Source organism: Lagopus muta, chromosome 5 (genome assembly GCF_023343835.1).
Source record: "Lagopus muta isolate bLagMut1 chromosome 5, bLagMut1 primary, whole genome shotgun sequence".
NCBI lineage: Eukaryota > Metazoa > Chordata > Aves > Galliformes > Phasianidae > Lagopus > Lagopus muta.
The window spans coordinates 2,473,003-2,493,739 of NC_064437.1; the positions used below are offsets into that span (position 1 = coordinate 2,473,003).

Genomic DNA, 20,737 nt, shown 5'->3' on the forward strand with positions numbered 1-20,737 from the left:
GGGGAGCTGGCAGGCACAGCTTTCAGATGGGTGACGTTCTGCAGTTTCTGCATGGCACGCACCATCTTGGGTTGTGGCTGTTAGCGTTGCTCACATGGAAAAACAGCTGTGAGCATCCGTAAGCTATTAAGCAGCCTGGAGTTCACCCAGTGCTTCCCCACCTCTGCTCCCTGCTCCTCCTGCCCCTGCCCTGGTCTCTCCCCACCCATGGGGGTTACAGCCAACAGGGATGGGCCAGTCATGGCCTTAAAAAACACATTGCTAGAACTAGACCAGGGCTTCAAAGACTGTAGGGAGCCAAATTTTTGCTGGTGGTGTTCCTCCCCTCCCAGGTTAACCTTTGAATGTGTGACCGCAGGGTCTTGGGCAGTGGGGCCGACCCGACCTCTGGCAGTGGAATTTCACCCAGCAATTTCTGCAGTGGGAAGAAACCCTCTGAGCTCCTTGTCTGGCTTCAGAAGTAACTCGAAGTGCCTGTGGCATTGATAGATAAACATTCCAAAAGCCCTTAATGAGTCATGACCTCTCCTAAGAACAAGCGGACCCGCCAAGCCCGAGCTGGGCAGGGGAGCGTGGGGACGTGGTGTGGGATGGGCTTGGGATGAGGGACTGAGCATGGGATGTGGAACTGGGTTGTGGTTTGGGGCCAGGAAGGGATGTGGAACTGGGGTGGGATCTGGGGCCAGGGCTGCCTCCTGCCCCCAGCCATGACTCAGACCCTCCTGATTCGGGGAGTGGATGTGTCCTCCCGATGTATCCCTGTTTGCTTGAAATGCTGCTGTTCCCCTGGGTGAAGAGGGATCACAGAAGTTTTATGTGTTCTCATTTCTCATTTTTGGTTGCATACATTTCATAGGTTCTTTGTTTTCAAAATATCGAGCAAGTAAAACCCAAGGGATCAAATGAGGGAACTGATTTGTATTTGGTTTGCTCAAAACCCTTTTGTTTGGTACGTGCTGCCGACCCGCTTGCTCTGCAGGACACGCTCACAGAAGTGCATGAAGCTGTGCATTGCTTTGCTCCTTCCCCCAGCCACCCCCACGGCTTTCATTTTTCAGTACTTTAATCTCAGCCCCGGGGAAATCAGACCAAAGCACAAGTTCAGCTGAATGTCAGCAACCACAAAGCGCTTCCTGTAGGTGCCCCGAGTGCCGCAAAAGCACCGTGCTCCCATCGCAGCTCAGCCGGAGGGCTGGGGACCGCTCACCGCAGCGCATCCTACTGCTTTCTCCTATCCCTGAACAGACAATGCCATCCCAGCCATGTGCTGCCACAGGAGGAACGTGGAAATCATGTGTGAAGAAGCTCAGCACCCCAAACTCTGCGTGCATTTGCGGTGCGTGTGCCGTGTTATCCCACTGAGGTGTGGGTGCGATTGGAAGCGGGTTGGGCAGCACAAATCCTGCAGCCCCACAGTTCCCCTTTATCTGCATCTGTGCAAACGGGATGAGTTGCCGGGTTAGAAAAGTATAAATAAAATGTTTAGAAAAGAAAAGAAGAGAAAAAAAAAAAGAAAAAAGGGAAAAAAAAAAAAAAAGAAAAAAGGAACCCAGCGCAATAAGAAAAGAAGAAGAAGAAGAAAAACAACAACAGAGAAGTGCCTTTCACCCCTCCCGCAGCAGCCGCTCCCTCCGGCTCCCTGCCCCGACCCCCTCCCGGCGGATCGCGGTGCCCGGCCCGCCCCCAGCCCGCCCCGGCCCGCCCCAGCCCCGGCCCCGCCGCTTCCCCGGGCCCGGCCGCAGGAGGCAGCGGGGCCGCGGCACCGCCGTGCCAGGTAGGGCCGGGAGGGGTATCGGGGGTGCCGAGAACGGGGAGTCCGGGGGTGGTCGGGGAGCGGCGGAGAGCGGGGGGGACTTTTGGGGCGCGCCGGAGGATGCTCCGAGGGGCGCTAGGGGGATGCCGGCTCAGTGCTGGGGGATGCTGCGGGGGTGCGTGAGAGAGCGCTGGGGGATGCTCCGGGAGTGTCCTTGGGGGTGTCCGGCCGGGATGGGTGCTGGGGAGCGGCGGGGGGGCTCCGGGAGCAGGCGGGACCCCGAGCGTCACTGCATGAGAGCGGAGCTGCGGGCGGCACAGCCCTCCCCAGCCGCCCCGCTGCGGTTTTGCGAGCCCCAACCCAGCCGGAACGGCGGCCTCTCCCCGTTCCCACAGAAACTCTCCTCGCCGTCGCTCAGAGTGCCCAGCCGAGCTCGCTCTCCCTTACCCCCCGAGTCTCGTAGGGCCCGTAGGTGCAGTACCCCATACAGACAGAATTGAGCGCTCCCTACAAATCCCTGAAAGGAGGGTTTAGCGAGGTGGGGTCCATCTCTGCTCCCAGGTAACAGCTATAGGACGAGAAGTGATGGCCTCATGTTGCACTGATGGAGCTTCAGATTGGAAATGGGGAGAAATGTTTTTCTCCAAAAGCACGGTAATGAACTGGCACAGGCTGAGCAGGGAGGTGGTGGAGTTACCATCCCTGGAGGTGTTCCTGGGCCGTGGGGATGTGGCAGTGAGGGATATGGTCAGTGGGCATGGTGGAGGTGGGCTGGGGGTGGACTTGATGGTCTTGGATGTCTCTTCCAACCTTAATGACAGTATGGTTCTATGATTTGTGGCTTGCTCAGACTGAATGCTGTGGTGCCACAGCATGGTCAGAGCACTGAGGTCTGTGTCCCAAGTATGTGGCAGAGGCATTGAGTGATGGCAGAAAGCTGGTGATTGACTTCCAGTGCAATGCAGTAGGCTCAAGGTGGGAAGGTGGCTGCCCTGGGCGCAATGGTCCCCTTTCCTAGGACTGTCCTGAGTGGGGTTGTCTCGTTCATCTCATTTCTGGAGGCGTAACTGTGAGCTATGGGACATGGTGCCTCAAGAAGTGTTTCTTTTTTTGTGATTGAGGAGTGATGAGGTGGCAGCTTTGTCAAAATCACCCCAAAACTGGAATATGAAAGTACAGGATCCTGGTGCTGTGCTTACATGGCCCCCTCCTTTCCCAGTCTGAGAATTCCCAAATTACTTGTGAACAGCAGAGACGGATCCCGGTGCTGGGGAGAAGCAGGGCTCTCTGGTACAGACCGTATGGATCCCGTAGGATCCCACTCTCCCACCCTGGTGCATGTAACAGGACTTGTGTGATGAAGATTTTGTCCCCCAAGATTTGGGCTTTGTCCAGTCCCAGGGAATCGGTGACCCTGGCTGGGGCGCGGGAGCGAGAAAGTTCAGCTCCAGCTTTCACACGCAGCCATCTCTGTGACAAAGCCATGGGGAGAAACCAGATGCAGAGAGCTCCTTCTTAGCCCGTATTTATTTTAGGCCTCAGTGGAATTGATGATTCCGGAGGCTGCGAGTCCTACGCATCTGAGGTTTCACATGAAAACGAAGCCGGACGGAGTTACTGTGGTTATTATGATAATATACTGCCAAAATGAATGGGTTGGTGGAGTCAGTAATGTGAAACAGAGTGGCTCCAGTCCTTTGGATTAGTTTGTTTTAAATCTGGAACTTCAGCCTGTTCGTCTGCTGAATGTGGGCCTCGGAGGGTGGCAGCGTGCAGTGGGGGCTTGGTAAGACAATGTGGGGAGCCCTCGTTGGCTGCTGCCTGCAGGGAGGTGGCACTGGGAAGGATGGGAGATGGCACATCCAGGCCCCTGTTCCTCAAGGCCGATGAGCATAGGAAGCTTTGTACGTTGCTATGGGTTTTTCCAGTCCCACAGACTCTGGGTTTCATCCCTGAGCAGGCACTTTTTGCACAAGACCCCTTCTTACCCTCCTCCATCCTTTCCCCCACCCCAGCACTGAGTTCCGCACAGCAAGTGGCTGATGAAGGGTGAGGCAGGAATGCCTCTTCCAAAACCTGGGCTGGGTGGGTCACCTCCACACCCAGCTTCCAAAACACCCAAAGGACCCTTTGGTTTTCGTTAGGAACCAAAGATTTTTCCAGCCTGGCTTGTACCTAAGCTCAGGCTCATCCATGGAAAGTAAGCCAAGGGTGCACCAAACCCAGGCCGTGCTGAGGGCAGCCCTGCTGTCCTGAAATTGCTACCAGCTTTTTGACCACATGGATGGTCTTGGCTTGCCCTAGGGTGAGAAGATGGAAAGCAGAGCTTGAATGGGGCCAGAAGCCCCCAAAACAAAGGCATTGAAGCAAAAAGAGTAAATCATAGAATACCCCGAGTTGGAAAGGATCATTGAGTCCAACTCCTGGCTCCACAATAGAATCAGAGTGATTAGAATGCCAGAAGAGAGGCGCTTCTGACCTCTGTCTGCTTTCTGACATTGGAGCGCTTTGGATTCGTGGTTTCAATTGACGTTTGGATCACCTGGCTCTGGGAAAGGAGACTTCAGGGAAAACATCACAGGTTTCAAGGAATGTGATAAAATCATGAGCATCACCCGAGGTTTTTTAGGACTGTAGCTGGAATGAGCTGAAGGTCAGCTCAACAGAGGTTATCAATGCAAGGGATGAATGTGAGCATTTTCCTGTGCTGGTGAGCCATAAAAGAGGCACAGCTGGGACATCCGATACCTCCCCGTCTCGTCCTGAACTGTCCCTAATGGACACGCTGGCAGGGAGCTCATTGCATTTATTAAACAGCAATAAGCAGCTTTAATAAAATCGGTATCCGCCGTCTGACGGGGTGCCTGGAGAGGCTCCTGGCGCAGACCCTGGCCCTGATACTCTTTGCAACACTGCTGCTTTGGGACATGCAGGTTTCTAGGATCAGCAGCCAACCCTCAGGACCGAGAAGTTTTCGAACTTCTTTTTCTCCTCCTCCTGGAAGGAAGCTCCTTCCAGCAGCGCACTGGTTTTCTTCCTTTGCAGTGAAAACACGTTGAAAAGCCCAACAACAACTGTTCCCAAGAGGCTGTGTTCATGTGTTTGAGCGCGGGCGTTGTGCAAGTCTGCAGGCCGCTGGATGGAACGCTGCCGTAACCCTTCGGGTACCGCGCATGCTGAGAACGAGCACAGGGCTCCTGCTCTGCTGCTTTGTGCCCATCAGCCCCACCAGCACTGAGGAGGGGATGGGATTCTTTCTGTGAGGTAGAACCGGCAGGGATGGGGAAGGACAAGGCGGTGGCTTGGAGCTGCTTGACACCATCTGGTTCCTATCATCTGTGGAGGCAGCCTTTGTGTGACAGCAAGCAGCTCTCAGCCAGGACTTCTGTCCTCCATGGCACAAGGTATGAGCTGACCGTGTCCCCAGTGTGCAGCACTCTGGCAGGACCATCCGGGGCCATCAGCTGTGGGAAATGTGTGCCCTCCTCCTGCTCAGTGGGATGCAGCACACGAGGATCCAGGTCTGGGCACCCAGCTCGTGCATTGATTGCACCTTTGCTGTCTTAGATCCATCAAGAGTGGCCAGGCATTGAACAGGGAAGTGATTGAGTCACCATCCCTCGTGGTGTTTCAGAGCTGTGCGGATGTGACACTGAGGGACATGGGCAGTGGGCATGGTGAGGGTGGACTGGGTATGGGCTTGGGGAGAGCTTAGAGGGCTTTTTCAACCCCGGTGATTCTGTGATTCCATGAAGCACCAGCCCAGTTGATGTGTTTCGACTCCATTCATTCATTGACTCCACCGGAATGCAGAACTGAAGACCTTCAGTCCCATGGGGATTCCATCTGGCCCGGGCTGTAGGTCTGATGCGTGTAACTGCAATAAGGAAATAGTCCAAGTAAAAGCTTCCTGCGAGGTCTTTCCTATGGGAAGAAGGAAAGAATTCCTTGAGGCTCACTTTAAAATCAGTGCTGTACAGAAACGTATCGGGTTTTACATCATGCTGCTCCATACAGAGAACAATCAACAAACCCCAACGAATTTGCTCAAAAAAGGTGCAAGGTGCAAGAGTAGCTAAAATATGGAAATCTGACCCAAAAGAGTTAAAGTGAGCAGTGAACAAGCTCTGAGGATTGCTCAGAGCCCTGACCGCAGGAGCTGTGGGGAGAGCAGAGCCATGCTGCAGGACAGCAGGGTTCATCCCTTGCTGTTCAAGTTCGCAGTGACCCCGGCCCTGGGGAGCACTCACAGGAGCACTGCTTCCGTTCTGCCCGTTTCCAGGCTGCCTGCTTCCTGCAGAGGCAAAACCCTTCTGCTTTTCTTGAAGCTGCATCTGCTAAAATCCCATGTTGCAGTCGTGTAAGCAAAATGAGCCTGACGGAGTGCCTGCGGCTCTGTTTTGCAGACATTAAGTGGCTCCATGTGTTTCTTCCCGACTGACACAATCATTGGGATTGTGCTGTTGGTGAGGAGCAGTGCTGGCCCCACTCTGTACCGTGGGTCCTTGCTGAAAGCCCATCCCCAAACGTGGGCTGTGTGAGGGTGTGGGCACTTTGCCTTGGGAAGTGCCAAGTTTTGGAAAGTTCAGTGCTGAGGCTGAGGGTTGTTTCCTGTTGCAAGCCTGGGGGTGTCAGCAATTCTGCACAACCCTGCAGAGCTCCAGCGGCTGTGAATTGCAAGCATAGGGGAACTGCCAGGCTTGAATGCCAAGATCATTGGGCTGGGGTCACTGGGGTGCCTGGCAGCACTGGGCTGTCCCTATCCTGTCCCCGGCCCCGGCCCTGCAGGGCTGCAGCAGGATTCATCCTTAATGCAGAGACCTTCTGCGGCTGCTAATGAGGATGCTGCCTCTTAATTGAGGCAGCTGCTGGTGTGTCCCCGCCAGGCGCCAGGCACAGTAGCTGATGGATGTGCTCAGCCTGCGAGGTGCAACGTGCAGGGAGCCAGCCGGGGCACGGCAAGCAGCACCAGGTATAACAGGAACTGTGGTGTTAATCATTGACCGTCTCTTAAATAATGTCTCTGATAGAGGGGACAGCCCTTGAGCAGCACTAGGTGTTTTTGTGCGAAAGAGAGACGTGCTGTGAAGAGTGGCTCATTGCATGCAGCAGGCTCGGGCTGTCCTCGGGAAGGTCACAGGAGATCGATGCTTTGGTTTGCTGGAAAATGAATCCCTCTTTCGTGCTCCTTATCATAAACTTGTGTTTGCTTTTCCAGCAAGGTCGCTGGGGTGCTGACCAATGTCCCAGCAGCAGGCTGGGGGCTGGGAGGCATCCTGGGCTCTGCAGGAGGTATGAGAAGTAGTGGGACAGCTGCTGTCCTGGTGTTGGTTGTCCTTCTGCAATGAGGTGCCAGCGTGTTGCTGCAGTGCAGGAGGAAAATGACAGAGCTGAAAAAGATGTGGTGTTGTAGCTAATGAGATTGCGTTACTGCGCTGCTCCGCGGGGTGAGTTATCTGCTCGGGTGCTGTCACAGGGTTAAATGCTGTTAATTCAAAGTCACCAGCAAGATGCTTGCAGGGAAAGAAACCCGTGTCTTCTATCTCGGTTATTTGCTTTGAAAATCTGTTGCTCTTGGCTCTGCTGCTGAGGGGAGCGAGGGAGGGAGCAGCAAGAAACAGGGGAAGGGAGGGAAGGGTTAAAGAAACAATACCAGGCATGGCCATGAGGCAGCACTGGGCACTTTGAGGGGCAGGCAATTAGGTGCCTTCGGTCTGTGCTGCTGCCTTCCTGCTTATTTGCCTCCCCGATTTCCCTTTCTGTATATATATTTATGGCTGACTTGAGAACAGAAATGCTGCTCAGACCTGCACTGATCCTCCCCTAAAAGCTAAAATTCAGCACTGCAGCATGTGTTAATGCTGGTGTCCTTTGGGTTATGCAACATGGGAAGGGGCAGGACATACAAAACACAGCCCAGCTCAGCACAGTGGGGCCTGCAGGACAGAGACTTGCCAGAAAGTGCTGTCCTCCCTCAAGCCTTGAGCAGGGCTTCTCAGGGCTGGGAGGTGAGGGCAGGCTGTGCACGAAGCATTGCTGTGTGTGAGGACATCACCATGCTTGAGGACACTGCTGTGCACGAGGCGATTGTGGAGGAGATTGGTCGAAAGGGAAAAGTGACAGCATCAGTTTGGACTGCAGAGTTGGGACCCAGCCAGCTCATGAACGAACCAATTAAGTGTAATTATCTAGATATTAAAAAACATCCTATTGCCTGGCTTTCTTTTTTCCCTCCCTTCAAATAAATGACTTAGAAGAGTGAAATGTAACTGGTCGGACTGTAGCTGGGATTCATAATTGCTCTATAATTGGCTGTAATTGGAAAATAAAAAAAAAAAAACATTTGAGGGAGAGGTTAGTGTTCATTTTGGCACATGCTGTTTGTTGGCAGAAGGAAACAGAATTGCCTTCTATAGTGAAAGTGTGGTTAATTTGGCCGAAGTACTGCAGCAGGCTGAGCTGAAGGAGGTGCCAGCCCAGAGGTGTTGGGAGCACTGATGTTCTCTGCAGTGGTGGCCCTACAAGCCAGCTATAAACTGGCAATGAACTTGTTTGCCCTAATAAAGAAACTAACTGTTTCTTCAAAAGGTTTTGATCCCTCAAAGCATTCATCCCTTGGTAACAATACAGCAGGATGTGACTGCGTTTTCCCTCTGGTCTTTGTTGTAGTTAATATGTCATTTAAAAATGTTGCGCTTCTAGAAAGGAACAGCAGCACCACCTCTCTATTCCATATATCCTTATCTGTACTGTGGATCCATTTATCTTGCCATGTCCGTATGAAGAAAGTGGAGATACGAAAAGCAAAAATAAGAAAGAGAATTTAGAAGATGCAGAGAAAAGCAGAGAGCAGAGCTTCTTCTGAGCCTGAGAACGAGCAAGTGGTCTCTGGAACAGTTCTGCTGGGGATGCTGCAGAACTGAAAACGGAGAGCAGCACGACCAGTGTTAGATAAGAATGGCGTTGGGAGAAGCGAGGGGCAAAGGTGGGCTGCAGCCCTGGAAGGGGAGCTCTGGAAGTTCAGCCAAGTGCTAAAGCTCTTATGAAGGCAAAATATTAAAAGCAGCAAATGAAGTCAGACCCTGACAGTTTGATCAATTAGGTGAATGTGAGCAGGGTTCTGAAACGAAGAGTCCCAGTGTCCTTCCCAGCAGCTGGGCAGGCCTGGTACAGACCGTGCTGCGTGTGCCTGCCTTGAAAACCTGTTGTAGCTCAGGGATCAGCTTGGAGGATAAGACTTTGAGCTGCTGTGAGATGTGGCCAGGAACCACATCAGAAACTTGAAGGAAAATCTTAACAGAAAACCCCACTTTTGCAGCCAAACCCAGCTGTAGTGCTGAGATGTTCCATGAAAACGAGCTACCTGGGAGCTGGCTGTTCCTGCTGGTGAAGGAGCCACTGATTCCAGCATGCCTAGAAGCGCTGAGCAGCCCAGCCAGGCTGTAGAATGTGGGAAGTGAGGGGTCCTGTGGAGGTGTGGGAGCCTTTCAGATGGACTTGGTTCAGATCATGGGGTATTTTTAAATTAAAGGTATTTGTTTCTTTTTTTCCAAGAGTGGCTCATCTGCCCCAGTGTGTCAGAGGATGGGACACTGACAGCCTGAGCAGAGCACACCATGGAGAAGACAGATGGTATGGATGGTTCTTTGCTCATTTATTTCTTGAAAAAAAAAAGTAAACCATATAAGCCCTGAAGTCATTTCCTTACCAGAAAAACAGTAAATTAACCATTTTCTGTAGATACGTTCTTCTACAACAAGGAGACCCAATTGCATCATTTGTGCATTACCTAAACCACAGCAAAGCCTGTGTGCAGTTCTTGGAGCCCTGCACAGATTTACCCTCCCTGCTCCTGCTCTGCTCCTGGCTCTGCCTTCACACCTGCCTTCCCAGCAGGGTGTTTTCCCTTGATCATTCCCATGATCTCAGGCAATTTTGGGCTTCCTCAGTGCAGCGCTTCCGCAATTCACCTCTGGAGAATCAGGTCTGAACTTGGAGGTGCAGCATCTCCATGAGCATTACGGTGAGGAAGCACAGCCCCCTGGTCTTGTGGTGGACCTTGGGCCAAGGAGCCAGTCTTCATTAAATTAGCAGGTCATTAGGCTGCTGTGCTTAGGGTTTGCCCCTAGAGCTGTGGCCAAGGATGGGTTGAGGTCAGAAATGAATGGGCCGGATGAAGGAAGTGGTAACGTTTCCCTCCTGCTCTAAACCTCCATTTCATTTTTCTGTTTGCTTTTGATCTACCAACATTCTATCTTTTTTCCTTTCCCTGTGGTTGTTCCAGCAGCCGGCCAGCCACCCCTGCCCAATGGGGATGGGGAGCAGCCCCGCAGCCTCCCCTACTCCTTGGAAACACCGTACGGCTTCCACCTGGACCTGGACTTCCTCAAGTACGTGGACGACATTGAGAAAGGGAACACCATCAGGAGGGTCCACATCCACCGCAAAGCCAAGCAGCCCAAATTCAGCACTCTGCCCCGAAACTTCAGCCTGCCCGAGAACGGCTCCCACGGCTACGCAGCCTCTGCTGGGCCTGGCTGGCCAGCTGCCACGTACCGTGCACAGCGCAAGGCGTCCCTGGGGGCAGAGGAGATATCACGGGCCCCGCTGCCCGGCGAGGAGCCCAGTTACCGCAGGAAGGCTCTCCTGGCTGAGACGCGACGGCACGCCGAGCTGCTGCACTGTGAGGATGAGCTGAGGGGGCGGCCGCAGCTGCTGCGGGCATCCAGCCTGCCGGCAGCGCTGCCACCTGGCCAGGCCACGGCCGGCGATGGCTGTGTGCCATGTCCCCTCCGGCCCAGTGACAATGGGAGCTGCCCAGAAAGCACGTTCCGTCCCATGCCACGTTCACCCGACGGCATCGCCTCGCTGCCATCTCCCATGTTGAGTCCTGGGGCAGAGTTGGCCTTGCAGCCAGGGAAAGGTAGCCTTGTGCGGGACGTCCCCAAGGAGAGGGCACAGCCCCTGTGGCAGGGCCAGCACTCTGCTGTTCAGCTACAGGTGGTGGTGGAGAGCCGGGGCGAGGAGGGTGATGCCAGCGATGCCACCAATGGTAGCACCCTGGTCTCAGCCTCATCAGGTACCCTCCAGCTTGCAGATGAAAGCACAAACCTTGGGAAAGCAGGGGGAAACGTAAGTGAAATTGCTGTGAATGTGCTGAAGGAAGGTGAGGACAGGTGTGCCCGTGCCCAAGAGAAGGAGGAGCGAGGAGGAGATGCAGGAGAGTCCGGTGGGATCGCTGCATTGAAGCAGCACATTGCTGTGCTGGAGGAGCAGCTGGACAGGAAGAGAGAAGAGCTGGAGCAGATCAGAGCAGTGCTGAAGCAGCAGGATCATAAAATAAAGGAAAAGGAGAAGAGCATTCAGTTACTGGCCAGCTCCAAAGCCCAGCTGGAGGAGCAGCTGTGCCGGGAGAACACGCGGGAGGACGCGGTGTCTTCCATGCGGCGTGGCAGCATGCTGCAGTACAACGACGCAGCAGTGAACACTGAACTCTCGTATGTGAATGGCTTCAAGCAAGTCCACGATAAGGGCATCAATGTAAACATCCCACTTTCCACTAAATCCATAGGATGTGGCATCCGCAGAGCGGACAATGGAAACTTGCTGGCAGCGGAGCACAGTGCTCAGGGATGGGCTGATGCTGGCACCAGTGGTGGTGGAGACGGACACTTTGCCAAGCTCTCAGAGACTGCAGCTGGCCTGGAGCCTGGCCTTCATGCCCCGGGCTTCACTGAGCTGAAGATCAACGAGCAGCTCAGTGATGACAACCAAAACCAAAGGAATAGCTGTGACACCCAGAGTCTCGCTGCTCATGCGGTGGCTGCGGAAAGTTATCGAACAAAAAGAACTGGCTCAAGTGCAGGCAAAAACGAGGCAGGCGTTGGCGAAGACAAAACTGAAGATGGGATGGGAGAGGAAGCTCTCCCTGACCCCAAAGATTTTCCTGCTGTTGACCCCATAGGCCAATACGTAAAGAAAATCCAGGAGCTGCTGCAGGAGCAGTGGATGTGTTTGGAGCACGGCTACCCTGAGCTGGCGAGCGCTATCAAACAGCCGGCCTCTAAGCTCAGCTCCATCCAGAACCAATTAGTTAATTCCTTAAATTCGTTGCTGTCTGCCTACTCTTCGCAGAGGCCAGCAGATAAGGAGAATTCAAACACGCACTATCAGCAGCTGGGTAAATAACATTGGCATAGGTTTCAACATGTCCCGCTGAATCTATTGCCATCTGATGGAGTATTGGACAGGTGCAATGTGGTGGAGCTCAGTGGGGTGCTGGTATCAGAGAGATTGGGAATAGCCCCTCCTCAGAATGTGTCTTTGAGAAAGGCAGATCTCTACACACCATAAGCTATACAATCTTAAAATAAAACTCGTGTAAGAGCTGATAAAGCTGTGACTCAGTTATACACAAGATCATATCCACAACTGGCCATACTTGTGGCTATTCCATCAAATGATCTCGCTTGCTATTCCTCTCAATTGGATGTCTTAATTTGAAAGAATATGGGGATCAGATGTTCATCTGGGGTAAATTAGCATGAAGTTCAGCAGAACCAAAACCAATTCAAGCTGACCGAGCAGCCAGGTTGGGAACAGACCTGTCCCCAGTCACACAGCTGTTCAGCTAGAATAATTATATGGTGCTGAGAATCATTGAATCATAGAATGGCTTGGGTTGGAAGGGACCTAAAGGATCATCAAGCTCCATCCCTCCTACTGCATGCAGGGCCACCAACCTCCCATCTGATAGTAGAATCTAAAACCAAATCCCTGTTCACTGTCAGAAGGACTTTGCAAATAGATAAGTGACCCCTTACATGCAATAATAGAGAGGCTATTCAAACTCTGATGGAAAGATTTATCTGTGTAGTATTATAGGAGAGGTTGTAATATTAGTACTGAAAAAAAAAAAGATAAAACATTATAACATTATTACGAGAGTAAGGCCTGCTTATATTCACAGAGCACATATGTAATTCCCAGCTGTATATTTTGTATTCACAGCCACTTGAAGATGTTTGAGACCTATATGGTAAAGATGGCACGGCAGGTTCAGACTGTGGCTGGGTGCATCCGCATTTTTGCAAGGCATAAAGAATCCTTTAAGATGAAGTAAAAAGATGCTTACAGTTATGATTTCTAGCTTGTTGCTGCAAGTTGGGAATGATCACTGATAACTATGGCACATCTGCTTAATTAATCTATTATTTTGTATTTTGCTAGAAACCTCACCAACCACAAGTCTTAAATCTATCATGAAAAAGAAAGGTTATGGCTCCCATGCAGGAGGCAATGGGACCAAAAAGAATCTTCAGTTTGTTGGGGTAAATGGTGGGTAAGCATCCGTTACGAAGATAAAACTGCCTTTAATGTGTAATGCCCTCTGTATTGCTGAAGAAATTCTTTTTCCCCTCTTTTCCTCTCAAAACCTTTTGATTAAAATGCCGTTTGAAATGGAGCCTCTTTCCTCCCTTCTTTAACCCAGCACTGATAACCTGTAGTAACCCTGCCGACAGGCCCAGGATGATGGTGCTTTCAGGGCAGTGAGGGACATCCATGGGGACTGATACTCTGTGCACACCAAACTCCTGGGGCTTCCTCCAGAGCCCAGCTGAGTCTGTGGGAGGCTTCCCACTAACTTTGTGGGGTTTGGAGGAGGCCAGTGGTGGCTGGGTGGGTGCGCTGCCACTGAGTTGCCTCTGCAACAGCCAACAAAAGTTGGGCCAGGAACAGAGAAAAGGCCATTTCTGTAAATGAGGACTTAATGTGGTGGGAAGGAGACCCCTATGTCAGTTGTGCTCTGATAACCATTCCCTGTGTATCTAGTAGCTAATTTAGTTTGGCATTTTAGCTAACTGGCTGCAGCAACATGTGCTTTACATGTGTTTCTAAGAGCAGCATGTGCCCCTGTCCTACCAAGGAATACTTGGTATTGGAGAGGGCAGAAGGCATTTTGCTTTCCCTGCGTGAAGCTCAGTGTGCAAGTTTGAATGCCGGTTTCTGCTCATCTATGCTTCTCCACCCAGTTTCCAGCTCTGTTGCTACTGCTCATGGCTTTACTTGCTCCTGTTGAGTAGCACTTCTCCTAACAGCCACTGAAATGGCACAGTGTGTAGCAAGCAGAGGAGTCCTGGCTAATGTCAGAATTGTTTTGGGTTCGTCACAGCTGAATGCATTCTCACAGAAGATACTTTTGATATGAATGCTTTCAGACAACCACAAGAGGTCTCTCTAGCAGGGCTGCTTGAATGGTGGACTCAAGTCCATTGGAGCTGCACGCATGCTTTTGTTGGCATACTGCCTGTCTTACCTTGCCAGAGGCCACATAGTCCCTGAAGTAACCTTGCCTGCTGCTAACTGATTGCTTCTATCATGCACCTGCTGGTTTAGGAAGCCAAAAAAGACTAACCCTAGGTCTGGCTGTGGCTCTACCTTTGTAACTCGCATATCGCTCCGGGCTTCATTCAAGGCCCATTGGAGTCAGCAGGTGTCTTCAATGAGTCTTGGTCAAGCCTTGCATTTGTAGGTGGGGAAGGAGTGAATAACATGTGGTGTCCCCAAATAGCTATGAAACAACTTCAAGTGAAGACACAAGTTGTGAAGACAGCCCGTCAGATGGGGACGTGGAGAGTGACACAGAGAGAGGAGCTGGTGGTCTGGAGCCCACAAAAGAGCAAGGTGGAGGCGGAAGCGAGGGAGCTTCATTTGGGACCTCCTTGCAGGAGACACGAAAAGACGATGACCTGCAGGAACCTGGGGCAGAAGCAGCACCTTGCACTCAGCACAAGGCCGACAGGTAACCAGAAACCAAGTAGCAGTTGTGTTTCCCATAACGTTTCTGAACCCACAGGTCATACGGCGCTGTGTTCGGTCACCCCCAAGGGGCTGGGGACAGCGCTTCGTGTGCTCAGAGGAAACGCAGTCGTTGGCTTCCATAGGCACTGGAAAAGACTTTAAAGAGCTAAATATTTTTGGAGTTACTCCACAATCTAGTGGGGATTGATTCAGGCCCCACAGTTGATGGTGGAAAAGGCGGAGTGAGTCATGTTTGGTGAGAATTAGCTCATTTCTCTCTCCTCAAGTAAACTTTTTAAGTCAAGTTCCTTGCAGATTCAGGGATAAAAATTCTTTTTCCAGCTTTGGGATTCTTGTAAAAGATGAAGTTCCTACAGATTGGGGTCTCTAGACTTAAAAACTTAGAAAGGTGCTTGGCTGTGTACCTAAAATCTGTTTCAAGTCAGTGGGACAACTTGTATCCATAAAGTTAAGCGTTCAAACAAACATTTAAAGTATTCTGACCTAAGCTGCACATTATCCCTCCTTCTTCAACGCCACTTTAAGTTCTGCTTCATGATAGACTTAACAAAGTATTTTCCCTTTAGATGCAAACCCTCTGAAGATTTCCTCGCTGCCTGCCAGCTGCTCAGCCAGCACCTCTCTGAAATAAGGACCACCAGTGACCAGCATCTGGTACAGATATTTTTCAATCAAATTCCAACTGCAGTTCCCACTCTCTGTTACCTTTGATTGTCGTAATGTTGCACTGCAGGCTGTGCCCTGTCATTCCATGGCCAGCTGGGTAAGGAGATGGGACAAGATGGAAAAAGGAGATGAAAGCTTTTTCTGCTTACTCATTCAAATTACCACAGGAAATTCCTTTCCCCCTCAGTTAGATCAGCAGTCACAAAGCCACAAGCTGAATACTGGCTGGAGGATGCCAGCGTGCAGGACGAGGCGCTGGGGCAGCAGCAGGTTTGCAGGATGACAACACCTCTGCTCTCCTGGAAAGGGACCTTAGCACTGCTCTTCCAAATCCATGCTGTGCACCATTTTCTCTCCTATTTTTCTCCATCTGAACATCAAGCAAAGGTGCTCATCCCCTCTGAGAAATGGCAGTGCAAATATAGTTGCAGAGAGACTCCAAGTGACTAATCAGCTCTAGTGGCTGCTTTGAGCTTTAGTGGTGTTTGGCATTTTTTTTAGGGTGATGCTCCCCTGAGGTGCTTTGCTACATCAGGGGGAGAAGAAGAGCACAGTCCATGCTATATGGGGGAAGGTACCAACTGCAGCCTGGCTGCTCCAGAGGCTGCTGGAGGATAGCAATGGCAGGGCCGTTGGTTACTGTGGATTTGAGATGGGAGAGCAGTTTGCACGTGTATCATTGCTTTTATTTGGGTGAGAGGAATTCCTTTGAGAGCTAGGTTGGCTCAGGGATAGGTACTCACTGAGGATTCAGCATGCAGTAGGAGGGCAGGCAGGGTGCCAGGCTCACCCACAGCCCAGGGGTAACACTGACGTTGGTGTTCACAGCGGCACGTCCTCAGCACCGTCTGCCAGGAGTGGTTCCGCGTGTCGAGTCGCAAGTCCTCCAGCCCTGAGCTGGTCACGGCCTATCTGCAGGCACTGGGCACCATCCAGCCGCAGCTGCTGGAGGCAGTGGTCAACATGGCTGACAGGAATGGCAACACGGCTCTTCACTACAGCGTTTCCCACTCCAATTTCATGATTGCAAAGCTCCTGCTGGACACAGGTAGGAGCAGCAGCTCTCTGCTGAGCAATGGCTTTGTTGGGTACGGGTGTGGAAGTTGTTTTGAGCTGCTCTCCTGGTGGGGCCCTGGTGGGCAAAGCCAGGCCATGGGGTCCATCAATGGTCCCAGATATAGCAATTGGTAAATGAGAGCCAAGGCCCTCCCAGGAAGTCTAGTTGGGAGCAAAGCAAGGTGGGACAGAGACAGGATTGGGAACCAGCTACAACCAACATGCAGCCGTGTAGTTGACATCCAGTAGACTGGTGTGGAGCCAAGGTCTATTGAGGAGACACAGCTGAGCTGGAGACCAGCACCCTCCCACGTAGGTCAGCTGCAGGCCCATAGTGTGCATGAGGGTCTCAGCTGAGGCTCATCGAGGGCATTAAGGCTCATTAGTGTTCAGGGCTTTGGGAATGGCTCAGGGTAACTGTGGATGAGGGCTTCCCCTGGGATGGAGCACGTGCTGTTCAGCCCAGCCAGTGGCTCCCACAGCTTCTTGTAGCAGCCAGTGGCACGTTGTGGCTTGGCACAGGAGGCTCAGAACCCTGGTAGCATAACAAACCCCACAGCACCACAGGAAAATTGCATTTTAAACTATTGAACTTTCAGCTCATGTGGCAAAGAAAGGGACTTTCAGCTGAGATTGTACTGAGGGGAAAAATGCACGCACTTTCAGAAAGAATAGGGACACTTTGGCCTCTTTTCATGGGCAAGACAATCTGCTAAATGTTAGGAAAATGGCATATTATCATACACATCTATGCAGCCATTGTTGCTGCTGCTTGCAGGCAGCCCCAGGAGCCTGCCCTGCCCCGGATCACGGGAGCAGCATGCTTCTGAAGAGCGTTTGCCAGTGGGATCCTTGTAGCTGGAAACTGGCCCTTCAAGCTGAAATTAAACCAAATAGAGCACTCGAGAACAGCACGAGGAAGAACTCCTAGAGTAAAAAGTGCTTTTTGCTGTGAAATGTGTCCGTGTCTTTAGCGATTAACTGTAGAGATACTTGGTGGTGTGCTCCGCCACGGGGCGATCTTCATCTTTCCACTGCTCCCTCGCTTTAGGAGGTAAAACAAACAGCTCGAGGCCTGGGGGCTGCTCAGGGCATATGTCATACCGTATCTTTTACGGAGATATAATTTGATTATGGTCATCAAAGTTAATTGAGTTGACCTCAAGAATTATAATGAAGCAACATATAGCACCAAAGCTCGTTCAATGCCGTGCTCACAAAGCCATTAATGAATAGATATTTAATGCAGATAAGGCTTGGTCCTGTGTCACTGTGGGACCTCCTGCTGAGTTTCCTCATTGCTCAGTCAGATCCTTCCCCTCAGCCAGGCAGCACTGCTGGCCTTTCAGCCACAGCCACCTTCCCCTTTCCCCCGCACCTCTTTGTTCTCCTTCCCTCGGCTCCCTCCTTGCTGGCCTGAATCCTGCTTGTCCCCCTGCATCCTCTGCCAGGGCTCTGCCGCCTGGACCTGCCGAACCAGGCGGGCTACACGGCCGTGATGCTCACCCCGCTGGCGGCTGCTGAGACAGATGAAGACATGGCTGTGGTGATGAGGCTGCTGAAGGAGGGGGACGTCAATGTGCGAGCCGCTCAGGTGTGTTGGGTGAAGGGCAGCCTGCCTTTGGGGATGTATGTTTGGCAGAAACGTTCCCAAACCCGATCTGGCCAACCTGTTGTCCATCTGTGTGCAACCGCAATGGCCAAATTCCTGTTAGTCCCACAGCTATCTGGGCTGGAAGAGGAGACGGGATCTTCATTGAGGGTTTGGTGAAATCAGAGCGAGTGCAGCACCAGTTCAGACTGTGGCTGTGAGAATGAGGGAATAACCTCCCCTCATGTCTCCAGGAATATCTCAGGGGATGTAATTCCAGTGCCTCGTGCTGAACGAACCAGGCAGTGGGTGGGAGCTGTTGTTTCCCAAAAATGACAAGAGCAACCCCAGCACAACTGCAGAGTGCCCACCCCACAGCTCCCTGCAGCACCAGGTGAGAGCCGGGTGAAAGCTAAGGAACGTGAAGAAGGTTGAATGTTTTGCAAAATCCTTTTTCTGAGCTAAATAGTTCAAATCTGCAGCCCAGGGAGGGGAGGTTGGGGCAACCATTTTGCTGTAGATTCACACATCTGTCCCTGAGATAGCAATGCCCTCATCCAACCAGCCAGCTGTTAGTGCTGAAGAGCCCAGGAGGGCGATACGCTGTAAAGGACTGACCTGAGCTGCGTGTTCTGCAGGGAGGGCAGACGGCCCTGATGCTGGGGGTGAGCCACGAACGGGAGGCCATGGTGCGGGCCCTGCTGGCCTGCCAGGCCGACATCAACCTGCAGGACGAGCAGGGCAGCACGGCGCTGATGGTGGCCTGCCAGCAGGGCAGCACCAACATGGTCAGGCTGCTGCTGGCCCAGCCTGGCTGCCGGCTGGAGCTGACAAACCAGGTGAGGTGCGCTCAGGCCCTGCACAGTGTGATGCCGGCTGCACACACATGCTGTGGTGCGGCTGAGCTGATCGAGGCCAGGCTGCCTGCTTTGGGCCCGGTGAACGTGGCTAGGCTGTGTGCCACTCACATCAATACCACCTGTACCTCCTGCAGGACGGAGACACAGCGCTGGCCATTGCCCAGAGGAGCGCCCATGAGGACATCGCTGCACTGCTGCACAGCGCCCAGCACGGCCCCGGCGACTGAACCCAGCATGGAGGAGGCAGAGAGGGAGAAGGGCAACCAAGCTGGGGTCACTCCCCTCATTAACCCTCTTCTGTACCCGCATTGCCACAAACGGCTCAAATTCCATTTCTGCATTGCCCTCTGTTAACACTCGCTGCACAGCCCCAGCGGGACAGCAGCCAAAGGGAAGGAGCTGTTCCAGCCTTCACCAGGGGCTGCCCTTTTAATTTAGCACTTATCTGTATTGCATTTAACTTGTAATTTGTGTCCTAATATTTATTATTAGCTCTCCCCGATGTAGTAGGAGGCAGCAATTGTTCGTATAGGAAACAACAAACACAAGTCCGATGGATTACAGAAAGTATAACATCCTATTTATGTTTGCTCACACGGCCTGATGTAAGAATTAAAAATTAATGCTGTAGGAAATTATGTGAGTACAGCAGACATTGTTTTGCCTGGACTCAGAATTATCATACGGCTCTTATTTTTTTTCTAATTAAGTTCAAGCTGATGGGAAAATGAAGCCCACTGGTTTGCGTGGAGCCCAAACCACTCTGTGAGCACGGGCAGGGATTTAGCACAACATCCTCACCCCAGCTAAGAGCAAATCTCTTGTTTTCAGCCGATGGTTGGTGTCTGCTTTGTTTGCTTTCCTTCCACCATGTCTTTAGGTGGAAGCACTCACCCCTGCCTTTTTTAACCCCATCCCCCAACACAGTTACCTCCCCCACATATGAATAAACCCAAGTTAAACTTTGACCTGCGTTTGCTGTTGTTCCTGCTACCCTTGGCAGGCCAAAGGGATGGACAGACAGACTTCCAAAAGCAGAAGAGCCTGGAAGAGAGCCCCTCACACACTGCACCCATACACACACACTCCATTAAATCACTTTTTAGCTTCTTCTGTCTCCACAGCCTCACAGCCTCCGGATGTTTGTTTTCATTCCTTGGCCACAGAGTTCCTTCTTTCCTCTCAAACCATCTCCCGAGGGATTGCTCAGCCTGAGATATACTCCTGGAGCAGCAGCTCAAGTACTATGGAAAATATGGCAAAACTCATGCAAACAGTGCTGGGCCCCTTGGAGCAGCTCCCATGTGGCAAATCACCTGTGGGGTTTCAGTGCCACCGAGCACCAGAGCCAGCCCAAACTTCTCTATTTTGATATCATGGTGGAAATCAAACTAAATATAGCCAAGCAAAAACACATCCCCAGCACGAACTCTGAGCAGTACAAATGGAGACAATTAACTCACAGCAAGGAAAGAAATTAATCTAACAATCGTTGCAGGCTCACCATTGAGGAGCTGATTAGCTACAAAGGGAAAGAATGGTGAGAGCTCAACTGCTTAGGATTTTTCCACTCTCATTATGGGCACTTAGAGAATGTCTTTCTTCGGGGAACAAGGACCCCAACAGCCTCATCTGGAGCATCTCCATAGCCTTTGGAGCCATGCTGCTCCACAGCCCTCAGGATTGCAGTAGGACTGGAAAAGTGGGTGGCTGTTGGCAATTTGCTCTTTTTTTCCTCACGTATGGATAACCCTTGCAGAAAGCCCTCCAGCACTGCCTTCATCCCAACACATGTGAGCCAGGAGGTGTCCTGGGGACACCCAGGTCATCAGTCCCTGGTCCCCACGCACAGGGGGTTGGTGGTACCCAGGGGTTGGTGCCAGAGGAACAACAAAGTCCCTGCAGGGCTCAGGGACCAACGCACTGGAGCTGCTGCTTGGGTTGCGAGGTGGCATCCAGAAATCTGGGGAGGCGAAGAGCCCTGCACTG

At 52.0% G+C, this 20,737-nt stretch overlaps 1 protein-coding gene across 5 annotated transcripts; it reads left to right on the forward strand.

The window, feature by feature from the left end:
* Nucleotides 1-1,697: 1,697 nt before the first annotated feature.
* Nucleotides 1,698-19,714, forward strand: KANK4 (KN motif and ankyrin repeat domains 4). 5 transcript variants are annotated; one of them, XM_048945898.1, is made up of 10 exons: nt 1,698-1,774; nt 9,308-9,385; nt 10,038-11,933; nt 12,983-13,094; nt 14,325-14,555; nt 15,142-15,229; nt 16,070-16,289; nt 17,749-17,891; nt 18,527-18,727; nt 18,883-19,714. In XM_048945898.1, exons 2-10 carry the CDS (start codon nt 9,370-9,372, stop codon nt 18,973-18,975), a joined length of 3,000 nt encoding a protein of 999 aa, XP_048801855.1. In that variant the 5' UTR covers nt 1,698-1,774; nt 9,308-9,369; the 3' UTR covers nt 18,976-19,714. The 5 variants fall into 5 exon arrangements, with proteins under 5 accessions (XP_048801855.1, XP_048801858.1, XP_048801859.1 ...); XM_048945901.1 differs by having other exon boundaries at nt 10,041-11,933; XM_048945899.1 differs by lacking the exon at nt 1,698-1,774 and adding an exon at nt 6,996-7,200.
* The last annotated feature ends 1,023 nt before the right edge of the window (nt 19,715-20,737 follow it).